The sequence below is a fragment of the Equus przewalskii genome, chromosome 22, assembly GCF_037783145.1.
Source record: "Equus przewalskii isolate Varuska chromosome 22, EquPr2, whole genome shotgun sequence".
NCBI classification, from domain to species: Eukaryota; Metazoa; Chordata; class Mammalia; order Perissodactyla; family Equidae; genus Equus; species Equus przewalskii.
The window spans coordinates 2,331,004-2,357,623 of NC_091852.1; the positions used below are offsets into that span (position 1 = coordinate 2,331,004).

Genomic DNA, 26,620 nt, shown 5'->3' on the forward strand with positions numbered 1-26,620 from the left:
CATAACTATATTTTAAAAGGGGTGAAAGCTTTTACCTATGGATAAAGCTCTAGTGGTAGAACTTTGGGCATCTGACAGCAAGTGGAGAATAGGTGAAGGTGGGGTCTTCACAGAGTCATGAAAATCATACCCCCTCTACATGGTGACTCAAGAGTAAAGATGGCTCCCATCATGCACACATTCAAATGAGAACTATGTGGAGGGCTGATTTCCTGCCCACCGTGCCCCAGGAAGGGAGAAACATCTATGTGTATTTACAAACATGCTCTGCAGCTATCTGGAGGTGTAATCAGTGAAATAAATGCAGCTGTGTTTACTTGACGAGCATAGCCTTGCACCTTGGCCATGTTGCTAGATGCTCATGGGACAGATGTGCAGGCACCAGCCTGAAATTCTCTGACACTTATAACTTCATTATTTCTACTCTGAATAATTCCTTCCAGCAAACAAAGAACAGCTCTCATACCAGGGCTAATTCCACACACCCTGGGATATACACCCACATGGGAGTCTCCTTGGGGAGCTCAGTTAAGCGCACAGAGTTGTGGGAACAGGAGGAGGACTCTGAAAATCAGAAAGAAAACAGAGTAAGACAGGGAGTGAGAGGCAGGCCCAAGGCTTGAGACCATTAAAGGACTTCTAAATTAAGGAAGAACCCATCAGAATAACAAATACTTCAGCTTCTTTACATATTTGCGTGTTCGTGGAGTGATCAAAGCAGGATGAGACACATTAACCATGCTGCTATGGTCCAAAATGTGTCGCCCCAAAATTCTTAAGTTGAAAACCTAACGTCCAATGTGATGGTATGAGGTGGGGCCTTTGGGAGGTGCTTAGGTCATGAGGGCAGGGCTCTCATGAATGAGATTAACGCCCTTACAAAAGAGGACGGAGAGAGTTCCCCAGCCCCTCCCATGATGTGAGCACACAGCCAGAAGCCGGCAGTCTGCAAACCAGAAGAGGACGTTCACCAGAATCCAACCATGTTGGCACCCTGATCTTGAACTTCCAGCCTCTAGAACTGTGAGAAATAAATTTCTGCTGATTATAAGCCATTCTGTCTGTGGTATTTTGTTACAGCAGCCCAAATGGGCGAAACCCATGCCTTTCAAGGTAAGAGGTCAACAAATACCAACGTGCTTGCTGTGTTCTTAAGGAGGAGCCATCTATAAAGCAAAACTTGTGGGATTGATTCAAACCATATATTTTCTTTCTCTTCAGTTGACTACTAAATGCACTTGTCTTTTTGTAGTCGGGGTGAAAAGGAGGTTATTTTTAGTTTAAAAAATGTTTCAAGTTCTACTACTTTCCATAAAATCACCCATTTTCAGAGATTTGGTTGTCACTGTTCAGTGACTGCGGTGAAGGCTGCTTCAGGAGCAGAGGGTAGGAGGTGATGAGCCCACGGTTGTCATGAGTGTGGCTTGATAGGGTGTTTTTCCACAATGAGGCCCGGATCTGGTCACTGGAGGCCAGGGAACCACAGATGTGACGGTTTAGTGGGTCACATTCTTTCATAAGATTCCCAGGGTTACAAAGTCTTCAGGCCTCCTTCAATTCCTCTCCATCTGTTCTCCTTCCTACACCTGATCTTTTTTACAACTCTAGGTTCTCATAAACCCAAGTTACAGCCCCCACCGCAGGTGAGCAACCCTCTTGCTTTCTTGCGCCACAAAAACCAAGAGCCAGATTACTAAACAGCAAGTGCCAATTACAACTCACTCTCTCCCCCCTACACACACACACACACACACACACACACACCCCTTCCTTATTTTCTATTTCATGGAACAATTACCCAAACCAAGATTCATGAAGCATACAGAACATATGGCAGATCCACAGAGAATGCTGCTTTGACTCGGACAAATTTTGTGTACAGTCAAAACGGACTGGACTGAGGGAAAGTGAGTTTGAGCCAGAAATTCACCAGTTTTCACCAGATGTGTTCTGGGTACAAAATAGGCAAGCTGCTTATAAAGGCAAATACGGAATTTCTCATCTGGAAGTTCCTTTTGAATATAGGATTTTATATGTGGAAAACATTTGGAGATCCCCAGATGGAATCTTCCTGTTTTACACAAAAGAAAATTAAGCTCCAGAGACGTAAAATGACTTCTCTGAAGTCACACAGCTGGTTGGCCGCACTGCTCTGACGAGGCCTCAGGTCTCTCGGCTCTTACTTTCTAGGTTCTTTTCAACAGACTGTGCTCTTGGCTATCGGTCGTTGTGATTTGTTATTTCCTGTTGATGTCTGGTTACTCATTTATTTTCTTTGGTTTGTCATTTTGATTACTTGTTTAAATTAAGACAGTCCATCACTGTCTTTTCTCCCATGACTCGACTAGCATTTCTGGTAGATCTAGAATGAGCAGCAAAGGGAAAACAGGCTGAAAAAGAACTCTACCAAACATTTTCAAGTTTATGATTATCAGTTCTTCCTTTGCAGTTATACAGTGATATTATAGAATTAATGTATTATTTCCACTTCAGTTCTCAGGAATGTTGTATTGGTTTCTTGAAGCAAGTAAAGACAAAAAGGGTATTAATTGTAGAAATGTTCCCCTTAGACCTAAAATCTCTTCTGAAGGATCTTCTACTCATTCCTTTAATCTTAAAATTTCCCTTTAAGTGAGATATAAAACAATGAAACTATTTTATAGTGGGGGAAAAACATAACAGGTGGTTCTGGTTTTGATGTCAAGCTAAAAGTACCCCAAAATCTACATCATCTTTGGTCCAATAGTTGAGGAATAAACATAACAGTAAAAAATCGTTCTCCTCAGTATTTTGCCAACTTCATCCTGGGCTTGTCTAAAACAAAGAAACATCATAGAGATTTAGGAAATTTAAAATTTTAATATGACTTTAAATTATAACATATCTTCCCAGTTTCCTTATCTTTAACAATGATTCAAATAATTATAGTTTTTAAAATAAATTTCCTATATTTAACCGAATTTCCCCTCCATTCAACTCATGCTCAGTGATATCATCAGCTTAAGTCCAGATCTTCTGGCCCACTTGGCTGGTTCCACAACTATTTTAATGATCCAAAGGGAAAGGGGAACGGATTACCAGAGAGAACGCTTTGGTTTTAAATAACATTTTATTCACTGGAATGGAAAAAATGCAAGAAAATGTAGAAAGTACATAAACTTTGAATAAAGATTTCCATGTTTAAAAGGGTTTTTTCTTAAGTATGTTGAGGATTAGAATCAAAAATATATTGTCTCCCTCCTTTCTAGCTTAGCAAGAACACTCTTACACATTTTTGACCTTGTCTCTGTTTTTATCAAAATATTTTTTAAAGGGCACACACACTACACAAAAGTAAACAAGTTTTCCAAGAAGCATGTTGTATCAGATTGTTATGTATCTGTCTGTTTCATCAGTCATTTTTCACTGTCACCTAAAATCCAGCATCTGAATGATGAAGGCAAGAAAGAGCACTTAGGTTCAAGGGTTGCCACGACCCCACAATGGCTATACCAAGGTAGGAAAATGTAATTTTTGTATTTCCAGACATTTTATTTCAGAACTAGAATAATAATGGGAAAGCAAAAATTATTGACAATTATTGAAAGAAATACTCTTGTATAGCTTCAAACATACTTTTAGTTCTTCTCCAGAGAACACTGCCGTTTGGTAAAAACAGGACATCCCCTATGAAACAGGGATTTCAGGGTAGAAAGATGGCGATTTATTTCCAAATTTGAAGTTTATTTTCTTAATAAACTTTATTTCAGGTCTCTTTTTAAGAGTGCAAAGATAATACACAGAGTTCCCATAGACCCATACCCAGTTTTCCCTATTACATACATCTACATTAGTATATTTGTCACAATTGGTAAACCAATAGTGATACATTATTACGCAAAGTCTAGATTTTATTCAGATTTCCTTAGATTTTTCCTAATGTCCTTCTTCTGTTCTCGGATACTACATTACTTTTAATCATCATGTCTTCTTAGGCTTCTCTTGACCACGACAGGTTAAGACTTTCTTTGTTTATGCTAACCGTGAGAGCTCTGAGGAACACTCGTCAGTTATCTTGTTCAATGTCCCTCAATTGGGATTTATCTGTTTGTCTCTTGGTTAGACTGGGGTTATGGGTTTGGGGAGGAAGATCGCCAAGATGCCATTTTCATCACATCATATCAAAGGTACATACTACCAACATGACTCATCCCTTTTGATGTTAACTTTGATTTCCTTGCTGAGGTTTGTCAGGTTTCTCCTGACAACTGGACAACTGACAACAGGTTTCTCCTGGCAACTGTCTCTCAGGCTTCTCCAATGTAAAGTCACTCATTTTTCCCTCTTTGGAAGGAAGTCACTATGTGTAGTCCATACTTAAGGAGTGAGGAGTTATGCTCCACTTCCTTGATGACAGAGTATCTATATACCCTGGACTTCTTTTACACCACGGATTGGTCCATTCTCCTCCATCTGTTTATTTATTCAATCATTTACTTATATCAGTATGGACTCATGGATATTTATTTTATACTTTGGGTTATCATGCAAAACTATTTTCTTCATTTTGTCACTCAGCTTTGACCATTAGTTTTTCAGATGGCTCCTTGGACCTTTGACATGACACCCACAATTGTGGGTTGTTGGTGCTGCTGTTTGAGCATTTCCTTGTTCTTGGACACTACATGATGCTCCAGGCTCATTTCGTACACTTCCTGCCCCAGTCCTAGCCATTTCTCCAAGAAACCCTGGTTCCTTTATTGTAGAATGGTATTAGAAACCAAGATCCAGGCCCTGGGTTGTGCTCACTGCTTCTAAACCCTCTCAGCTGAGAAGTAAGGAAATATACCTGTGTTTGCTAAGCCCTGGAAACATTCATATCTATAATTATTTCTACATGCAACTATCTATATCTATATTGAGCTAAACACGAGTTCACAGTGATATCTCCAACTCTACTCCATTACCGCAGGGATCACTCCAGCCTCTTCCTCTCGCTTATGTGTAACCTCCCAGGTCAACAGTGAGAAACCTGGCTCCCACAATCTGCCATCCATTCACTTAATTACTCAGTTCTAGTATGCATGGACAGTGGTACCAGAAGTGTTCACCTGCACCCCCATGGGAAACAAGCTTATTAACTACAGCATAGTATTTAGGTCAGTCCTTCTTGCCTTTAATCTTAGAGACTCCGCTCATTTCCAGCGTTATTTAGGCCACGCCTTTTCCCCTACTCCTTTAGTGAGGTTCTTTCATACATTTTTAATACAGTTGGATTGCTTTGTCACACTTTGCATTCCATTCCAGGGAGCCCCTGACCTCCTAAATGATTATTTACCTACATATTATCAAACAAAATAACTTAAGTTTTATTCTCGACAAGGAGCAGAGTGAGGGTCAGAAAAGGAGAAGTCACTGATGGAACTCGAAACAAAAGATACCAATTTAGAGATTCTCTTAAGTTTCTAAAATCTGCTCAAAAATAGAAATTTATTGAAAGCAAATATAATTCATTTTTTTAAGTGTATTTGAAATCTTTACATACAGTAAGGGTCAAGGTAAAGATGAAAAGTAGCTATCTTCCACAATTGAGACATGGATTTTTCTAAGAGCTTCCAATAACTTTATTCAATTTTCCTACTCATAAAATAACAATAAAAAGTTTCTCATCTGGGACTAAAAATTTACAGTAGGTATACTGACAGTATTTTGCCATTCAAGGGTAAAAAATAACAACTATTTTAGTTTTAGTAAATGTAGATTCTGCCTTGGAGGAAATAAGCTCAACGCAATTGTATTTTTCACACAATTATACTAAAAAAGCATTGTAACCTGACGATTACTATTCACTCATATCACTAAGGAAATATTTCTGTCTGGCAATCTGGGATCCTTGGGCATTTTAAAATCCTTAAAGTATCCCAACAGTTAGCAGAATCTACCCAAATTTACTCTTAAGCATGTGGGAGAGTTTACAGAAATTTGGTGGCTAATCATGGAAGATTATCTTGACTGCAATAAAATTCCCCCCAGAAAAAGAACAAAAGGGAAAGAAAAGATCTTTTGAGGATTTCTTTTTTAAACCACATTTATTATCCTTGCAAGACTGCATAAACGCCGCTTATTTACTAACATATAACCATAAACGTGCAAGGATACAGTTTAAACTCTGCTGTAAATGAGCATTTTATTGAATTATCAGAAAAGGCGACATCAAGAGTAAATTCACTAAGTCAACCTTCCCAGGAGCCAGATACGCCCAAGAACCTCTTTAGTTTCTTTACGAAATCAGCACTTGTCTATAACTCGTTCCTACTCAAAACTTTACATGAAATGTAATTCACAAGTCTAATCTTTCTTTGTAGTGAGCCCTGAGAAGAAAGCCATGTTTGAGGCCATTAATGAGCACTTCTTCCAAACACTGTCAATAGTTTCTTCTTCCCCATTATTCTAATTCAAAAGTGGAATATCTGAGAATATAAAAACTACAACTTCTAATTAAATATTCAGAGACAGTATATTGCTAAATCTTATTGAAGACCCCATCTTTAAAAATGTCAAAGAATTTTGAAGATTCAATAAGAACACCTGTGTCTTTCCTTCATGGTCCCCAAGAATATCCAATAAATAAACAAATCACTATGCTTTTGTACTGACGTATGTTTGTACCAATCCTGCAATTGCCCAAAGGCTGCCTCTGATTCTAGAAGAAATAAGACAAAGTGAACTCATTCCAAGTGGGGCTGGAGACCAAAGCAGGAGGTAAGATTAGAGGCAAGAATGGGATAATTAGAGCTCAAAGTCAAAGTGATGCTTTAAAAAAAACTGAAAATGCATTTGGGGGATGGGTCGGGGGAGACTACCGCCTCCATTAAGGAAGTCCAATGCTATAAGAGGCGGCGCTCCCAACAAGCTCGCAGAGATCAGCGTTCCTCCAGCCAAGCTCTGCAATCATTACTGTATTGATTTGCAGCACATTAGCACAAAGAAATAGGTAAAATAATGAGGAATCAATAACGTTTGATTTAAAAATTCACAAATTCTAAAAACCCTCAACAACTGTTGGAGGAAGGGCAAGAAGAAAAGAATGAATGGCTGCCTGGAAATCGATGCCTCATCAATTCCTTCTCCCCACACTAAAAACCAGGAGTCTCGCTGGTGTCAAATACGAAGAATCACAGCCAAAGAATCAAGTGTGGACTCGACAGGACTGACTGTCACACTCTTCAGAAATGGATCTTCCCAGTGCTTTAGGGGTTCACGTTATACGACAGCTGACGAAGTCCAGGGAGGCACAGCTGCCAAGAGACAGGTACAGCAAGGAGGTACAAGAGCAGAGCCGGCTTTCTTTGGAAGCACTGTGCCAGGCTTCACACCCACTCAACTTGGCAGCAGGGCACCCCCTCAGGGAGAGTCTGCGGGAGCTTTGAGAAGCATTGGCGCAGGGACACAGAGCACTGCCATCTACAGCACTGGAAGGGGCCAGCAGAGATCTCAGCAGAGAGTTGGGCTCGGGATTTAATCAGGAGGCTTGCCTTTCAATCTCCTAACTCAGAAATGCAGGGCTTAGGAAAGTAATCTTTTCATCCTGACTTAAGGGAAATAATCCTATTAAGAGTTCAGTATGTCTGGAAATTTCCCTGCTTCACTATGGGTCTAAGGATTTGAGGCTAGATGGGTAATACCACAGAATGAAGGGGAGCATCTTTGCAGAGTTGGTACCGTCTGAGAGCATCCCTGCAAAGGCTCATCTCCCAGTGTGTGATTAACGGGCGGAGGGCTGGGGAGTGCCAGACAACCTACCTGCCGCTCTGGTCTGAAGTCCATGTAACTGATCGCCCCTGGGGTTTGGTTCTGTACCGTATCCTTATGGCGTGAGGAAAGTCAGTAGCTGCCTGAGTCCCTGTCTTCCTGATCTGTAAGCTCCAAGTGTCAGTGTCAAACAGGAGTTCCCCACAGCCAGGAGCCTGGCTGCAGCGAGCATAATAGTCTAACTGCTCCCTCCAACGATCTGCAGGCAGAGTCACAAGTTCCCGTATAATCTGATTCCTGAGCTCCTCAGAAACAACCGTGAGCGTGGGAGACCTTGCAAATTTTTCAATACCTGGCACAGCGGCAACATCCACCTCCTCAACCTTTAACACGGACAAATCACAGCAGTCCAACACTAGCAAAAAATCCTCACTCCCATGATTCCCTGTGTCACAGCAGTACTTTGAACTAGAAATCCCAGAAGCCTGTTCCCAGTTGTCATGGTTACCATCTTTACCAGAAGTATCTTTTACACCTTTACCACAGACTGAAAAACCATCATATCCCATTTTAGATGAGAAGGTACTTGTATGTGTCACAGGATTGTGGCAGGGTTCAGGCATCCTAAATTTGCAGGCTTCATTTGACTCTGATTGGCAGGTTTCCTCGATGGAACTACTCTGTTTCTTGAATCTGTTTCCAGGCTCAAAGAACAGCACTATGCTGCCCTCAATGATCTGACTTTTGAAATCCACATCTAAATCCAGTACATAGTGCTTCACAAGTATGTGGCCGGTGTTAGCCAGGAGAGGCAGGTCATCTCGGGAAGGGTCCAGCTTTACGTCCATGGTGTAGGTTGCTGTTCAAGAGCTGTGTTAAAATCTCAGAAGGGACTTCCCATCTGCCTTAATCTTTCGAAATCACAAATGGCTGCTTACCAAAAAACACCTGGTGTCACAAATTACGGTTCGACAACTTTCAGTCCCCTGGCAAAGAAGAAAAACACAATTAGACAAAATTCCAAATAAGACCCTAAATGTTCCTGCCACTGCTGCTCCTGCAAGTTGACTACCTTCTTAAATAATCCCCACTGTGGTGGAAGCTCGCAGCTAGAAGGCAGACTAATCTTTTTGACTGACATCAAAGAAAGCTGCATTAGGAGTTTCTAAAAATATTTCAATTACCAGTGGAATGAAAGGGGCCTCCACAAAGACGGAAGAATCCTGTTCCTAACTGGAACAGTCCTTGTTTTGGAAAAGAATAATCATTATGCAAAAGCGTAACTGAGCATCACTATGCCTCTGGTTTTAAAAGATACTAAATGTATCATTTCTAATTTTGTGCATCAAAAGATAAGTGATTGTTTCTCTACTGTGATTCTAAGTAACAAATGTGAATGAAGGCTAAATGGCCTCATACGTTTTATTCTTTGAGAGTAATAATTTAATACATACAATGTAACTCCAGGGATTAATGTACTTTTCACATTAGGACTGCTCTCCCATCAGCACTTCCAGTGAATTACAGGAAAATGAGCCAATTTACCAGGAGTGCATTCTAAGTATTCCTTTGAGATTGTTCATGGAGATTTTTCAAATTTATAGTTAAATACTCAAGGTATATCATTACATCTTAATAGCTGAAAACCCATTAACATTCTGGATAATAGCCTTCTTGTGGCAAACAAAAAGGTCTTCTCATTTGAAAAAAAAAAAAAGTATGCAAATACCTGTAAAAGGAAGCAGAGAAAATAAAATGTAGAAACAGATGTTGTAATAAAATGCCCCAGTTCCTCATAAAAGTTCTGAATCAAAATGTATTTTTTTATAATAGCAATCGAGCTAAAAGAAAAATTACCTGAAATTATTTCAGTCCCTGTTGTGTACCTCACTTCTTTCAGGGTATACTCTTTTTTTTAATTACTATTATTCTTTTACTAAAAATGAAAAAGAAATGGCAGAGGAAAAGAAATAAAAACTCTGACAAAGTAGATATATTTAAAATAATTTTTGTATTTCTAAATATCAGGAGGTATTCTTTTACCAACTACAAAACGTTACTTGCTTGACTTTTCAAGTAAAATTGAGCCCTCCCTTTTTATTCTAACTCCTTCTCACTTCCCTTCCTACTTTACCTGCCTCTCTATTAGACTCTTTTCCCTCTCTTCCAGAATTTCATTCCGGCAAACAAACCTACTGAATTTTCATTCCTGCAGCCTTGTACAATCTGGTTTCATGCTATTTTCCTGGTCATGGAGACCATACTCCCTTTGCATCTTTGTCCTCCAGCTAAAGAGCCTGCTCAATACACTCTCCCTGAAGATGACCTGACACCATGCTTTCTTGTTTTTTGGACTAAGCTGTGTGCCATACCTGGAGTGCCCCTGGCTCGCACCTCCCATAACCAGTGTCCCTGGAGTGCTCCTGGCTCCTACCTCCCATATCTACGTGTCAAATTCTATTTTCCCTCTACACCCAGTTCAAGTGCAATCGCCTCCCGAAATCCTTCCCTGCTCCCTTCTCTCCCTCCCCCACCAACCTGCATGTGGTAATACATACTATGACTTTAAGAGTAATAGGAATTGAGAGAAATCAGGGATGCAAAGAATAGCTTTGAGATTACCGTATGGAGAAGCTGATACTCCTCTTGGTTCTAGAAAAGTCAATGGGCAAAGGGAATAAGCCAGGGTATTTTCTTTTCTGCATGATAGCTACTGAACTTGTCATGTAATGAATAACAACCTTCACTAAAGCCACTGTCCGTATCTATGTAATGAGAAACAACAGATGTTAAAACTTCATCCTGCTGGTATCTGGGCTGCTAACATGCAGCATTTTGTTGACTGGGTCCTTTTAAAAAACTTGTTTAGAGGCTGGCCTGGTGGCATAGTGGTTAAGTTCACAGGCTCCACTGCGTCAGTAGGAGTTCACGGGTTCGGATCCTGGGCATGGACCTATACACCGCTCATCAAGCCATGCTGTGATGGTGTCCCATGTACAAAAAAAAGAGAGGAAGACTGGCACAGACGTTACCTCAGGCACAATCTTTCTCACCAAAAAACAAACAAACAAAAACACCACACACACACACACAAACTTGTTTAACAAAAAACCCCTGAATACATACACACAGACAAGAGGAAAATGTGAATCACTGAGACAAGGGTTAACTTAGTGGCTGTCTAAACTATCATATCTGAAGAAGAACAATTTAGCATTTGTAACGATACGGAAATAACCATTCATTGTCTAACTAACCCTAACAGATTCCTTCATTTGCTTGTCAAAGTTAATATAATTTAAGAATAAAGTATATTCTGTAGAGCAGTTTTTACCACTTTTGTCCCTAGTGGCAGAGAAGAGCCTGCCTTAGAGCCCCACCCATCTAGGTCTGTTACCATCGCCCTGCTTGTCACCCTAACTTGCAATCCTTTGGTCCTCTTCAGTGGATTCTTGAGCATACTCCCTATGGGGGCAATTCTAAATCTTTCCTTCTTCTAACTTTCCAATTTCCTGCCTGCTGACTCATTCTCAGCTAATTATTTGGGCTCCTACTTTACTGAGATGATTTGGAATCTCTGAAACTCCATCATACCTCAAGGATCTCTAGTTCTTCACACCTACTGCCTTCTCCTGATTCAGAGGAAACAATACCCCTTCTCACCAAAGCTAATTCTTTCCCCTGCATCGCAGCTTCTGGGGTCTGCGAGAGGGAAACAAATCGCACTCTTCTTTCCTATCCAAATTCGGCACACAGAGAAATAAGATGAGGATATGGCAGACAGAGACCAAACTATCAACATTATTACTGATGAAGACTAAACTGCAGAATACGGCTTAGTGTGGGAGCCACAGTGTGGGAGCCTAAGGTAGCTGAAACCTGAATCCCCAAATTCGACAGATTTGCCCATAGGGTCACAGGTAATGCTGGATCAGGTGGAAGCTCCCAGAAGAGGAGGTGCCCTCCCTAGGTAAGACTCAGGGCCTGGCGAAGAACAGCGCTCTGTGGTCAGGACTGCTGCCCAAGAGCCGACGGGGGAGCCGATCTGAACAGAGCATACCCAGTTCCTTCTTCCCACACTTACCGGAGTAAGTCACTCCACCTCCCTCAGGGAAGAAGAAGTAAGGTGACCAGGAATGTTACAGCAATTACACTCCCTCCACAAGAAAGGAAACATCAGAAAGGGGAAAGAAGCATTCCCCCCAATACCATCCCCTCCCACTAATTTGGAATCTTGTTTCATTTTGACATTTTTCTCTTGCCAATATTTTCTCCCTCTCAATGTCTCCATCCTACTGCCAATGTTTCAAACACCCCTAGGGCTGCCATCTTTAAAAACAAACATCACTATAATATATATATATATATATATATATATATATATATCTCAAATCATTATGTTGTACACTTTAAATAAATCTATGTCAATTATATCTCAATAAAACTGGAAAAAAATTAAAAATAAAAGAAAACAAAAAATACATTTGGCCTTGTTGCCCATTTTAACTAGTCTTATTTTAATGAATTTTAGAGTAGAAAAATTCCTTAGGGCTCACTTAATCCAACTCTGGTTTTACAAACAAAGACAATGAGGCCCAGAGAGGTACAGCAATTTGCCCAAGGTCACCCATTCTCGATGCTTTTCCTTGAAATTCTCATCCTCCAGCTCTCAAGGCCACTTCCTTCATATTGTCCAAGTCATAAATCAAATGTTACCTCCTAAGCCTCTCTTCCATATCCCCAATTCTACCTTTTTTATCTTCTTCAGGTTGTGTGAACTAGAATCAATTCGTATTGTAATGGCTGTGGGGAAAAAAGGAGAATTTTTAAGCCAGTCCCAGAAGATTCAGAAGATCACCATCACCTTTGCCTGGTTTCCAACCTAAGTTATGTGACACGTGTAAGTCTATTATAACTTGTTGCTTAGTACACCTATTTCCCACTTGCCTTGGATTCATGGAAGACCTAAAATCTCCTTCCTCTGCAAGTACATAACTCTCACTGACGTCAATCATGGTCACAGTCCTGTGTCCAGGGAAGAACTCAACTGACTGTGGTTGCAAACGCGTGTATGCGGCTACCTTGAAAGGCCTCTCTCAGCAAATAGTAACCATATTTCTAAGCAGTCTGTTGATTTCAGCAATTTTTTCTATTATTGTGTTCCAATTTAAAATGCCAACCCATCTCACTGAAGCATTTTTCCATTCTCTGTCATAAGCCATAACATATAAAATTCCCCCCTTTATCAAACCCAATGGTTAGTTTCCAGTGGCTAACCACTGCTGCCTCTAAAATAAGTACACAATGTACTGTGTATTTTAACTGCTTAAACGATTGTCTCAGCAACACCATTAACGGCTTCAAAAGGATTAATGTACAGCAAAATTTTTCTTAAGGAAGGTTGGGGGGAGGGGGGGATCAAATATTACACAGAACTACGGCACAGCAAAGAGACTGGCCTGCCACTTTCAGTCACCAGGAAAGAAATGCACACATTTGCAATACGTGAAACAGCCTCTGCAGAGCCATAGAAAATAATCTCACTCTCCTTTCAAGCTACAGGCCATGTGCCAACACTCTCATGGCCCTCAACTTACCCTGCTTCATTTCACAGTTACCTCCACCTTCCAATGGGCTATAGACAACCTGGGGCTCCTGACTCATCTTTGTGTTCATGACCATGTTCCGTAGCACACCCTGTACATAGTAGGTTCTCAAGTAGTATCTGTGGAATTGACATCTGAGGGCATTTGTGATTTCAACATCTAATTATTCACAGAACAGGGATTCTGGCTTGAATAGGTTCCAGCAGAAAGGTATTACTTAACAAACATCTTCCTCCAAGACAGCTCATTTTTTCTTCTCAGGACACACCTGTACCTCTTTAGGCTACAACTCTTCTCTTGTAAGCAACTCAGGGGAGAAGGAGAAACATGCACATACGCTTACTCTATTATATTGAGCACACTATGAGGAGTTACAAAATATTTAATTCTATAGATTACTCGTTCAGAAGAAGACTATTCTGCTATTCCAAGTGTGTTCTTTCTTTAGGGTACAGTGATTGCCCTTAATGACAGCCAGTTTAGTTGCTGAAGTATACTGTTTCTGGACACAGTTCCTCAGACACTCAAGTGACTATTATAGTCATAGGAAGACAGCTTACTGCTTGAATTTCAATTAAATAATTTCAGAATTAGAAGGAATCTTAGAAGAACAAAGGTATCATTTTTTGTTTAGAAATGTCACACTGACATATTATTCTGTAACATTTCTTTCACTCAGTAGTTTCAAAATATAGCCATGTAAATGCACATAGATCCAGCTTACATCTTGTAACGACTGGTTAGTGTTCTTATACGAATATTCCACAATTTATGTATATATTTCCTTACTGATAATATTTAACTTCTTTTAAAATTTTCATTATTACAAACAATGCTGCAATGAACATCCTTGTACCTGTCTCCTGGTACACATGTGCAAGTGTTTCCTGGGTAAAATACCTAGAAATTCCATTTCATCTGCTATTAATATTGTCATACCTGCTTTCTTTTGGTTTGTTTTTTCCTAATATATCTTTTCTATTCTCTTCAGCTGCCCTGGGTTGTTTTGAGTGTCTTTTTTAAGCAACATTTGGCTGCATTTATAAAAATATAATTATCATTTTTAACAACTGAAATTTATTTACATTTATCATGATTATGCTTGTAACAGCAGTGATCTCAACCAATTTATTTTGTTTTCTATCTACCACAATTTTGCTTCTTAGCTTTTACTTTTCTACTTTTTGTTGAATTTTATCTAAATTCTCTTTTTTCCCTCTAATGTTTAAGTTATACATTCTATTTATTTTCTTTAACACGGTTACTTAAAGTCAACCTCTAGTAGTCTTCTGAACCCTACAATGACCCTAGAAAGTTTTATCATCAATCTCTCCTCTTCCTCACCCTATATCAGCTTTCATATCATTGTTGGTGATATCTTAGTATCACATTGTTTTTAACAACCCTCATCCAACTTACAAAAAAACAGGCAATACTTATTTGTATTTGTTCACCAGTTTCCTTACTCATGACTGATTCATACAATCCACTCCTTCCTTCAGGGTTCAATTTTGTTCCAGTTACTATTGCTACTTGACAAATTAACCCAAAACTTTGTGGCTTCAAACAGCAACCATTTTACCATATTCCGTAGGTCAAGAATTTGGGTAACATTCAGCTGGGCCATTCTTCTGCACCTTATGAATTTGACTATGGCACTCAGTGGTACTCAGCTGGAGGATGGCCTTGTCTAGGGGTTCTGATGTCTAGGGTGACTACACAAAGCCTGTCTAACATGGAGGTCTTGGAATAGTTGGACATCTTATATGGCAGCTGACAGCCCCCAGAGCAAGTGTTCCAAGGAACCAGTTGAAAGCTGAATGATTTTTTCTGATGCAGCCTCGAAAGTCAACGTGGTATCACTTCCACCACATTCTCCTGGTTTCAAAAGAGAGGCATATGGCTAGTCCGGATTCAAAAAGAGGGAATTCAACTCCATCTCTTGATGGGGGAGTGGCTAGCTCACACTGGAGAAGAGCATGTGAGATGGCAGATATTGTTGTGGCCAATTTTGGAAAATACAATCTGCCACAATTTCCTTTTTACTTAAGTATATCTTTAGTAATTCTTTTAGGAGGATTTCATAAGTAGTAAACTCTTTCAATATTTGTATGTTTGAAAATGTCTTTATCCTCACTATTGAATGATCGCTTAACCAAGTGTAGACTTTTAGGCCAACGGTTATTTTCACTTAGTACTTTGAATATATTACTCTACTATATTCTGACATCTCTTTTTGCTGATAAGAAGTTTGTTATTAATCCGCATTTCTCAACATGCGTCTGTTTTTTCTTCCTGGTAGTTTTTATATTTTTTTCGTTATCTTTGATGTTCTACTGTTTCACTCAATCTGTCTAAATGTGGATTTATTTTTATTTGGCTTGCTGAAGATTCAGTGTGCCCCTTCAGTTTGAGGACTCAGGAATTCTTTCCATGTATAGCCCTGAATAAACACTAAATTTCCTTGCCTCTCTATCAAGACAGTGCACGGAATTTTCCTTCTCCATTTAACATAAGGATCACCCCCTCATGGTTTCTGGCTTTATGCAGATAACTCAGTTTCAGTTCTCCAAATGTACTGGATCTATGACTGGGTACCCCTTCCTTGGTTGAGATCAGGACCCAACCCCTCCTCAACCCCAGCTAGTAAGGCCTAAACTTATTTCTCTGTGACGGCCTCTCAGGTTAGGCACCTGGTTCATCATACTGACTTTACTTGCCCTCTCCATTTTGGTCAACTAGGATAGCCCTTTCTTGGTTTTGAATTTTTGTATGTAAGTATATATGTGTATATATGGGGGTGTGTGTATGTTGTTATATTTTATCCAGCACTGCTAAATACTTGAAATGGGATTATAGAAGAAGGAGTAACTGAATTTGAAAATATTTATATAGAAATTATACAATCTGAGGAACAGAGAGAAAAAAATGTTGAAAAAAAATGAACAAAGTCCCAGGTACCTTTGGATCAAAATCAGGAAAACGTCAGGGAAGTCAACAACCCCATATTCTGCATATAAACTGCCCTATTCTCTAACTTACCCCTGAACCGTTCATGTATGGGGCAGACTACACAGTCCATTCACGGCAAAATAAACTGAACTAAACTGAGATTTCTGCTGCTGCCCCCTGCTGGGAAGGCAACGTTGGAAGTCTGATTTGAGCCATCCTTATAATTCAGATGATCCTGTTGACCAGAAGTCCACAGACTCCACTATACCACTTCAGTGGTCCATACCTACAAGTTCTTTGACTCAAGAAGTTTTCATACAGGATATGCTTCATTGTATACCATTACAGGCACCATAGCTATAGATTTCCTTTCATCAACACAGAAACCTAGAGACATGATTAAAAATTGAAAGGATAAGAATATGTGCTAAGAAAGAAGCCAAGATGCAGAGAAAGCTGAATTATATTATTTACTCATTCAATAAATATGTGGAATCCTCTTCTGTTCTCTCTTTGTTAACACTCTCTCCCTCTCCCCAGCAAGTCCTCAAAGAAAACTTTCCTGACCTCACTGATTAAGCCAAATTCCCCTATTATTAGATCTTATAGCACTTTGTACTTCTTCAAAGCACAATATAGTTTTAGTTTTACATTTGTTTGCTTGATTATTTAATTAACATTATCCTTCCCCTTAAATGAAGTGGAATACCACTTCTAGTAACCATGTAGTAGCTCATATCAGACTAACCTTACCACTGATAGCACTTGTAAACTCTAGAAAACAACAATAAAAATCTGAAGGTACGTGAGAGAGAACAGAAAGTTGATAGAAACTGTAGGGAGTTGACACCTGGGAGACAGGAAAGGCACCGAGTTTCCAGTTTTATAGTTTTTCATCTGAGGATAGGCTCTAGTTGGTGCTATGCAGAGCAGCTACAATTCAAACTGAAACTTGCAGTCTTACTGACTGAAGAATCAGACAACAGGGTTCAGGATTGACTCAGTAGCTGGAAAGTAAAGAAGGAAAACGTCAGGGAAGTCAACAACCCCATATTCTGCATATAAACTGCCCTATTCTCTAACTTACCCCTGAACCGTTCATGTATGGGGCAGACTACACAGTCCATTCACGGCAAAATAAACTGAACTAAACTGAGATTTCTGCTGCTGCCCCCTGCTGGGAAGGCAACGTTGGAAGTCTGATTTGAGCCAAGTTAATTGCCTGCTACTACAAAACGTTAATACTCTTCAGAAGAACATAAAGAATCCAGAGTTTCTATAAAGTATCAACCACAATGTCCAAAATAAAATCCAAAATTATTAGACATAAAAAACAAGAAAATATGACCCATACTCAAAGAAAAAGCAATCAATGGAAACTGACTTGAGTGGACCCAAAGATTAGAATTAGCAGACAAGGACTTTAAAGCAGCTATTATAATTAAGAACATAAATGCTGAAATAAATTAACTAAAAGGAAAACTCAGCAGAGGAGTAGAAATTACTAAAAAAAAAAAAGAAAGAAATTCTAAAACTAAAGAATACTATATGTCGAATTAAAAATGCACTGAATGGGTTTAATAGATATGAGAGATTATAGAAGAAGGAGTAACTGAATTTGAAAATATTTATATAGAAATTATACAATCTGAGGAACAGAGAGAAAAAAATGTTGAAAAAAATGAACAAAGTCCCAGGTACCTTTGGATCAAAATCAAAAGGTTAAACATATAGAACTGAAGTACAAGAAGGACAAGTGAAAGAGAATGCTATGCAAAAAATACTTTAAAAAATAATGAACAGTGAGAACAACCAGCACCCAGATTATGGTTTCCAAATACCATTTTCCAAGAAAAGGAATCAGGCCTCCTGGGAGAAACGGCAGATTCTAGGGCTAGGGCAGGGAAAATACAAGATGAGCCTGGAGTTTCAGATAGGCCCCCAAAGTAAGAAAGTTAAGGAAAAAAAAAAAAAAAAGAATAGGGCGATCTCTAAAGAACACAGGAATCAACCTGAAAGAGCTTCCAATGGCCAAAGCTGAAACAATCTGAGCACAAAAATAAACAATGATAGTATTGGATTAGAACCCAAAGAATGAAATAAATATCTATGACTCTATTCTGATATAAACAAATGATTGAATAACAAATAAATGGGAGTGGGGGGATAAATCTTCCTTATAGAAGAATTCTAAACAACAGATGTAGATACTACCTCTTCCAAGAGATAAAGCTTACTTTCCCTCCTCTTGAGTATGAGCTGCACTTAGTGACTTGTTTCCAAAGAATAGAGAATAGGAAAGAAAATATATTACGTTTACACTAGGGAAAGCTGACAGACACAAACTTAACCACATTATTAAGATCAACATCACCAGTGATAAGTCATATCAATATCATTATCCCCTGATATGATTCAATGGGAAAGCACCTTACCTCTGGAATATTCTTCCCTAAACCCATAACCTCAGCATAAGCATGAGAAAACATCAGAGAAACCCACGGAAACCCACATCGAGGAACACTCTAAAAAAATACCTGACCAGTACTCTTCAAAAGTGTCAAGGCCATGAAAAGTGTATGATGATAAAATGTAATGTATCCTAGACTGGATCCTAAAACAGAAAAAAAAAAAAAAAATGGACAGCAGTGGAAAAACTGTAGTTAATAGCATTGTACTAACATTACTTTTATAGTTTAACAAATGTACCACGATTATGTAAGCTGTTAACATTAGGGAAAGCTGGGTGATGAATATGTGGGAACTCTATCTTTGCAAATTTTTTGGCAAATCTAAAAGTATTCTAAAAGAACTCATTTATTTTTAAAATAGTTTAAATTGTCCAAACTTGGTGAAAGATATAAATCTAAAGATTCAAGAATCTGAACAAATCCAAGCAGGATAAATGCAAAGGAGATCACACCTATGCACATCATAGTCAAAGTGCTAAAAACTGAAAATTAAGAAAAAATCTTGAAAGCAGCCAGAACAAATGGCATTACATGCAGGGGCACAATGACGCAAATGACAGATGGGTTCTCCCCAGAATGACACTTGACTTCTCATCAGAACAGAGGCCCAGAAAACAGTGGGATAATATCTTTTAAGTGCTGAATGAACTGGTGGGGGAGCACATTTGCCTCAAATATATTAGTCCTAAAATCTTATTTATTTTATTAATTTGTTAGGAAGTCCTTATTTTTCTACTTAGTAAAACAGCTGCCCATTTCTGGTTAAATTACCCCAAATTCTGAATGAGTAAAGCCTGAACTAATTTCTACTTTATTCAAAGTTGGTATTTCCTCTTATTTGTTCATCTACTGTTTTTTTATTCTTTCTATTTCAAAACAAATATATGCTAAAAAATTAACCCTCCCTCCAAAATATCTAGTTCTTTCCTTCTTCAGTAGAAATTCACATGAATATTGGACAAATTGGCACAGCATGGAACAGGTTTTCTACTCAAAGGTTTGAGTCCCTATTATGCTCCCCAGTCCGTCAGAACTTTTCCTTGAGCTCATTTTCATATCTCCCCAATTTGATAGAAATCGCTTGCTGGTACCCTTAAACAGTTAACAAACTTTTCAAGTTGAAGTCATTGTAAATGGCAGAAACAAGCCTATCACAGGATCACCACGGTCTCTGGCACACTTTTAATCTCTGAGTTTAGGATATGCCAACAGGCCTTCAGTCATTTTATCTGGTTTCCAGCATTTTAACTTTAAGTTTTCCCCTTTGTTCACTCCTTGTTATTTTTCTTTTACTTCGAATAAAAATACAGTGTTAAAACAACATTAAGCTATATGTTTTAACTGAACAAGTACCAGGATATTCAGAATTTAAATTCCCTCGGCAACCATAAGTCTAACAACCCAGCCCCTCCCCCCATATAAATATATGCTACAATAGGGTCTTTCACGGCAAAACTCATACCCACGAGGCCATGTCATTTATCACTGAGTAAATAATGCGAGATAACATAATGAAAAGGGGGTTTTGCGTCATTCCCTTAACTATAAATAAAAATATGTAGCACTTTGCAGGATTACCACATGTGGTATGATATTAACTTAAATACCAATCTTTAGGCCAAACTGTAAATAAGATAAACTGTGCTCTCTGGTCTCAAGTTTTAAATAGTCTCTCTTTTCTTTAAATTTACTGCTTTCATGAAGCATATAAGAGTAACTGCATATAATTTGTGATCATGTAATGAAAGACCCTATTGCAATATGTATATGTAAAAAAAACCCAAAAAAACAACTGGAGTTTACGTTGTTGTGGGAATTATAAAAAGTGCTTGTGATGACGATCAATGCAGTGAAGCCAAGTCAGAATCAGAGTCAAAGACCTTTTCCTGGATAAAGAAAGCAAATCACTGTCAGCTGTGGCTTGATTTATATATTATAACCAGCCCAGGGGGGAGGGAGAGAGAGGTTTAAAATGTGAACACTGAAAACGAAAACTGATTTTACTCACATCAGTATCTGACTACACTGAATTACGTTTCAACATGATGTGATATGATGGAATTCAGCTTCCCTGATAGCAGCTTGTGTTTATTCTGGCTATCCTGATCACATCTTAGCATCCAGATGCCATTCCTCTTGGGTGCCTAATGTGTTTATGCTCACATTATCAGCAGGCATTGGGTTGCAAAGATCAGACTGGAAGTGATTTCACTCTATTTTCAAAAAGAAGAGAATTTATCCCTTTGATTGCTACTTGCTTGCAAAGTAGAGCTTGTTTCAGTTTTCTAAAGAGTGCGACTTAAACTAAATTATAGCAGAGTGATCGGAAAGGATTCCAGGGAGAATTCATTACAGTTATGGAGAAAAAGAGGTTTCACTTTTCTACTCCTTTTTCAAGAAGTCACACTTGCCCATGAGGCTGAGCAGTGAAGGCACTGGAAAGGTTATTTACCTACTGAACTGCAACACCTGATTCTTCCTTTGGAGATTGATTAGTCTCCTGGCACTATCAACAATTAAAGGTTTTATATGAAATATTTAAATTTTAAAACTAGAAAATAACCTTTCTGCGTCAAAACTGTTAAAGACGTGTCAATAGGACACAACAAAGAACTAATCAATCGTAGCATAGCCTGTTGCAATACACCTCTCCTGTAAGTTTGACTTTGTCCCCATGCAATCACTTTATCATTCCCTCTTCCCTTGGCCTTTGTCAACTTGCTCAAGTTCGCATATCCAGACAACTCCCCATTATTCAGGGGCAAATAACTTGATTTGTCAGTTAAAAAAAAAAAGTGCACTTATGAAAAACTTAAAACTAGCAAAAAGCAGTGAAAACATCTATCAGAGATAATCTGCTTAGAAGAAATAACTGATATTTACTGAGTGCTCACTCTGTATCTGACACTCTCCTAATCTCTTATAATCCTTTTTATTCTTCTATCCCTTTTTACAGATGAAGAAATGACTCGCAGAGAGGCTAAGTGCCCGAGATTACCAAGATGTGAACTCAAGCAGTTGGACTCCAGAGTGTTTTTAACCACTATATCCATGGCCGCTACTGCATGGCAATCCTACAGAGTAACCATGACCTGCCACCCTCTGTCAACATCATTTGGAAAACCAAACAGAGGCCCATCACGGACAACAGCAAAGGTGAGCAGACCCCTGAGGCTGGGTGCAGAGCTGCAGGGAGGGGTGGGCACAAATAACAGACACTGCCCAGCTCCTGTCCCATTCTAATACTTAAAGAAAGAGCACAACGAAAATGAGAGATCACTAACAGACTACTTTGACAGGAGTTTTGAGCACTTCTCAAACTTACAAATGTTTAGAGCACCTAAAACTTCATACTTTCATTCTTTTCATACTTTTGATGAATAATGATTGTTTCTCACAGTATTAGATATGTTTAATTAAATAATTTTATCCTAAATCTATTTTGTGCTATATTTTTATTCTTTTAATCATGATTGGGGATTAAGTAACCCCACTCCATTCCTCCCCTCATTACTTTACTATTCAGTACTCATATTTACTGAGCACTGACTAGAGGAAGAAGTTGAATTTCCCAGGTTGCACCCATGGTCACAATTTGGAGTCATTTCATTGATGCTCTCACTAGGGGTTCTGAGTCCCTGCTCACTTAACTTTGACCACATCCACCGCCATCAGTGCTCTACCTCAGTAATGCCCACCTTGTATTTTCCCCTGAGTCTGCTGAGATTTGCAGAGACCCAGTTTCTGCCTCCGACCATCCTCAGTTTGCCACGGATCAGTAGTTATCTGGGTTACCGCACCATTCCTCTTCAATCCACGCCCATTTCCACTCCCCAAGTTCAGTCCCATGGCCTCTGTTCTCCACTCCTGCTTTTGGCCAGGGAACACTGCCACCTCCTTCTTCCTTCTCACATCTACTTTCCCACCTCTCAGCTGACAGGAGCTTTTAGAGTTGCTCAGGTTTTCCTACCGGAAAAAAAACAAGAACAAAATATGCTTTCCCTGGCCTGGCCCAATTGCTACCATTCTAGCTCTTGCCTTTGTTTTGCTATCACACTTTTCCAACCAGTAGTTTATACCCTCTATTTTATCATCACACATTTCTCATAACTGTTGAAATCTGGCATGTGACCACACCACTTCACTAAAAGTTTACTTTTAAACATTCACAATGCAAGACTTCCTTCTTACCAAATCTAGCTTGACCTCAGTCCTTATTTTCCCTGACTCTCTGTGGCATCTGACACACTACTAACCTCCCACCCTGTCCGATGATTCCCGGGACACTGTACTGTCTACATTTCCTCTTCTATCTCCGCCCCAGAACACCAGGTGTCCCCCAAGGCTCAGTCCTTGGCCCTCTTCTCATTCTGGAGTCTTTCTTTTGCTCACATCTCAGGTACTCAACTAATCATTCCAAGGAAAGGACTCAACTCCTATCACCAGCTCTGAACTTTAACTCCTTGTCACCTATCTCCAAAGCAGTATTTCTCAAACTATCTGTGGTGAAGGGCTAGTTTTTTCCACTGTTACAGGTCAATACTTTTGTAAAATATAATAAAAACAAATCACAAAAAAAGAAAAGACAGACATACAAAATACAAGTCCATTTAAAAAATTTTTTTAATTATTATTTTTTATTATTAGATTTAACACAAACATAATCAGAACCATAGCAAAGGAAAAAAGAAAAGAATTACTTATGAACGTTTCTAAATGATTGCTCTCTTTCTGTACTCATCTCCTCACAGACCAACCACAGTGTGTGGGCTGGCACTGGTCGGTGGACTTCTCTCCAAGGAGCACAGCTCTAGAGGCCTGCAGGGCATCCGACTGGCCTCCCACCATGCCTCATGTTGACTCCTCTCTCCTCTGTAATTCTATCCAATCAATTATCAACTTTTAAATTTTATTCCTTCAAATTCTTTCTTTTATCCAACTCTTCTCCATACTGACTGCAACAACCTGCTCTAGAAGCTAAGACCTCCTACTTGAATTATTATACAACCACCTTCTAATGAGTCTGTGTGTGTGGTGAGCAGTCATTAGCAGTGCTATTTATGAGTACTTCCAGTTCTTCGTCCGCAGCCCTTCCCCTCAAATACAGAAGGACGGCAATTTCTGGAACCCTTCTAAGTTAGTGACTGCCATGCGACTAGTCTAGCCAATGAGTTATCAATGGAAGTGTGAGTGTCACTTCCAGGCCTAGTATTTAATTGCTGGTGCACCATCCTCCAGAATGCTCTTTTCCCTCTCTTAAGGCAAACAAAATATGAGATGTTGGCTATTCTATCAGCCCGGGTATCTGAACAATTGTGATAAGCAGAGACCGCAGTTGAGCTGTGATAGACATGGAGCATGAGCAAGAAATATATCTTTATTTTTTTAAACCACAAAGATTTTAGAGTTGTTTGTTACTCCTGCTAACTAAATCTATCCTAACTTATACACTCTGTCCCAAGCCTCCCCCTCTCCAAAACCATACTACCGTGACTAAGGTTCCTGAAGCACTAACTTAATGTCATGTCCCTGCTTTAAAAAAAAAAAAGCCTCAAATCTATGGTTTTGTGGGGACCTGGAATTGGCCACCCCAAGATATGTCTCTTTGGCATCAGGATTATTTGAGGCTGATTGCTTTTGATAAACTGGGACAGGGAAGGAGGCTCTGAGGAATGGAACTTGCCCTTCCTTAGGACACATTTACATTTGTAAGGTAAATCTCTGTCTGTAAAAGCTGCCTCCCTCTCTGTACCAGGAAGAAGAAAGGAGGTGACCTTCTCTCTAAAAGTTCTTAATCAATACCAAAGGCAAGGACTTAAAATCTACATTTTATTGTGCTAGTCTGGTAACCTCCTGTAACTAACTTCCCTCCCCCTCCCAACGCTGGCATTTCTTAAAGATTAAGCATCTTTCTTTAGGCTGGGAACTGATTGCGGCACTCATCTGTGACCCGCCCCCCACAACCCCCCACCCCCAGCCCGAGGCAACACACCTGCCACCCCGCGGTGTTCACTGGGACAGCAGACCTATCTGTCGTTTCCATCGAGTTCTGTGCTGACAGAGCGGCCTCGTGACTATTGTAAAAGGGACATTTCAATCACATGTGAAACACCTTGTTTGGGGGTATATAACCACTATGTGCACCCCACTTCTTCGGTGCCCTTTCTTCCTTCGGGAAGAAAGGCCCCGGGCCAAGGTTCCTCATAAAGCTTTGTTTAATTTTCTCTTGCTATTCTGTCTCATGTGAATTTAATTCGTTCTCCAGCCAGACGAACCCACATTTGGGGAGAGGAAACGTCCTCCTCCCCTACAGTTTCAAGAAAAAATGCAAATTCCTTAGAATCCAAAGCTCTGACCAACCTATTTTTCCAAACTTACCCTACCAGATCAACCTCTTTCACCTGAATTTGCCGGGCTCCTTTTCCTCCCCTGCCCCACGTCCTCTCCCTCTTCTCCTTAAAGGTCAATTCTGTCCACTCCACTAAACTTTCCTCCACAACCCTAATAACAGCTAATAGTTACTGAATACTCGGTGGGTGCTAGACTTTGTTCTAAGCATTTTCAATGTATTAACTCATTTAGACTCACAATAACTCTATGAGGTGTGTATTATTAAACTCATTTTACAGGCGAGGAAACTAAAACTCAGGGACTGAATAACTTGCTCAAGGTTCCACAGCTAACACATGGTAAAGCCAGATGGACCTAGCAGGCTGACTTCAAAGACCATTCTCTCAACCACTGCCCTCCGCTGCACCTAAGACACTGCAGTGTCTCCTCACTGAACTTCCATTACACTGCGAGGGTCCTTCTGGCACATCATCTTGTGCCGTCCACAACCAGTCACTGTTTCATGTCTGCAGGCTTTATCTACTAAGCTAGACTGGAAACTCCTGGGGTACAAGGAGCCACTTTATCATTCTTGGTATCATTAAGAAAATGCCCCCTAAAGAACCACCTCTGTGATAAACACAGTTCTACTGGAAAGGGTATGTATTAATCATGTTATTATTTTCTGTATTTTACGAAACTTCGGCATCTTGGGGCCTTGCTGATCCTGGAGAGACAACCCCTTCCAGAACTAGCTAACACGCAAAGCAACCAATCCAGAGTCCATACCCTCAACTACCTCCTTTATCTAACTCTCACATGCCAAGCCAATATTCTCCCATCCTAAATCACCCAAGGCAAAATACCAGACAACCAGGGACACCTCCATAGCCCAGAGCCCTCCGAAACTATTCAAACTAGCCAATCCTAAGACTCCCTACCCTGTCCTGCCCTGCCTTGACTTTTCTCCAGAAACCACAACCAAAGCTCGGTGCCAATGCTTTCTCCTTGCTCCTTCTGCCTCCTGACCAACCCTGGTGCTTTCCACGTGTGACTCTGCATGGCATGCCCCGGTGTCTTGGGAACTGTAAAACTATAAACTTTTCTTTCAAGGGCAGTTTGTCTCCATGTCTGTCATTTTATCATACCTAATTAAAACAAAATCCCAGTTATATTTTCAAACAGAGAATCATCCTATCTGGAGGTCCTTGGAAACACAAACTGCACACTTGAGACCGGGGAGGATTCTTAGGGCTCTTTCTTGATTTCACAATCTCCACTGGTGCTGGAAAGAAGGATCTTCCAGGGAGTTAGAAGAGACAGAGGAGCAGTACATAGAGCAAGAAGAGGTTTGCTGAGCTTCACGCTCAGCAGAAGGAAGAAGGAAGCCCATCTTGTCTTCCGGTTCCAATTTTAGCAGTTACCGTCTTAGCTCTGAATTGGTACCCATGATTGTAAAAGCTACAAATCTTTAAACAATGCTACTTTTGTTAGGCCTTTTCTATTTTTTCCATAAGGATTAGCAATAAA

The 26,620-nt window shown here is 39.7% G+C and overlaps 1 protein-coding gene across 30 annotated transcripts in view; it reads right to left on the reverse strand.

The window, feature by feature from the left end:
• Positions 1-26,620, reverse strand: part of AOPEP (aminopeptidase O (putative)) — a 376,610-nt gene that overhangs the window by 334,584 nt on the left and 15,406 nt on the right. For all 30 annotated transcript variants that reach the window (XR_011531426.1, XR_011531425.1, XR_011531428.1 and 27 more), the window contains exon 2: positions 7,783-8,717. Coding sequence is in view for 24 of the 30 variants with exons in the window: in XM_070589922.1 (XP_070446023.1) it covers positions 7,783-8,579 (797 nt within the window). In the remaining 6 variants the exon portion in view is untranslated. The remainder of the gene's footprint in view (positions 1-7,782; positions 8,718-26,620) is intronic.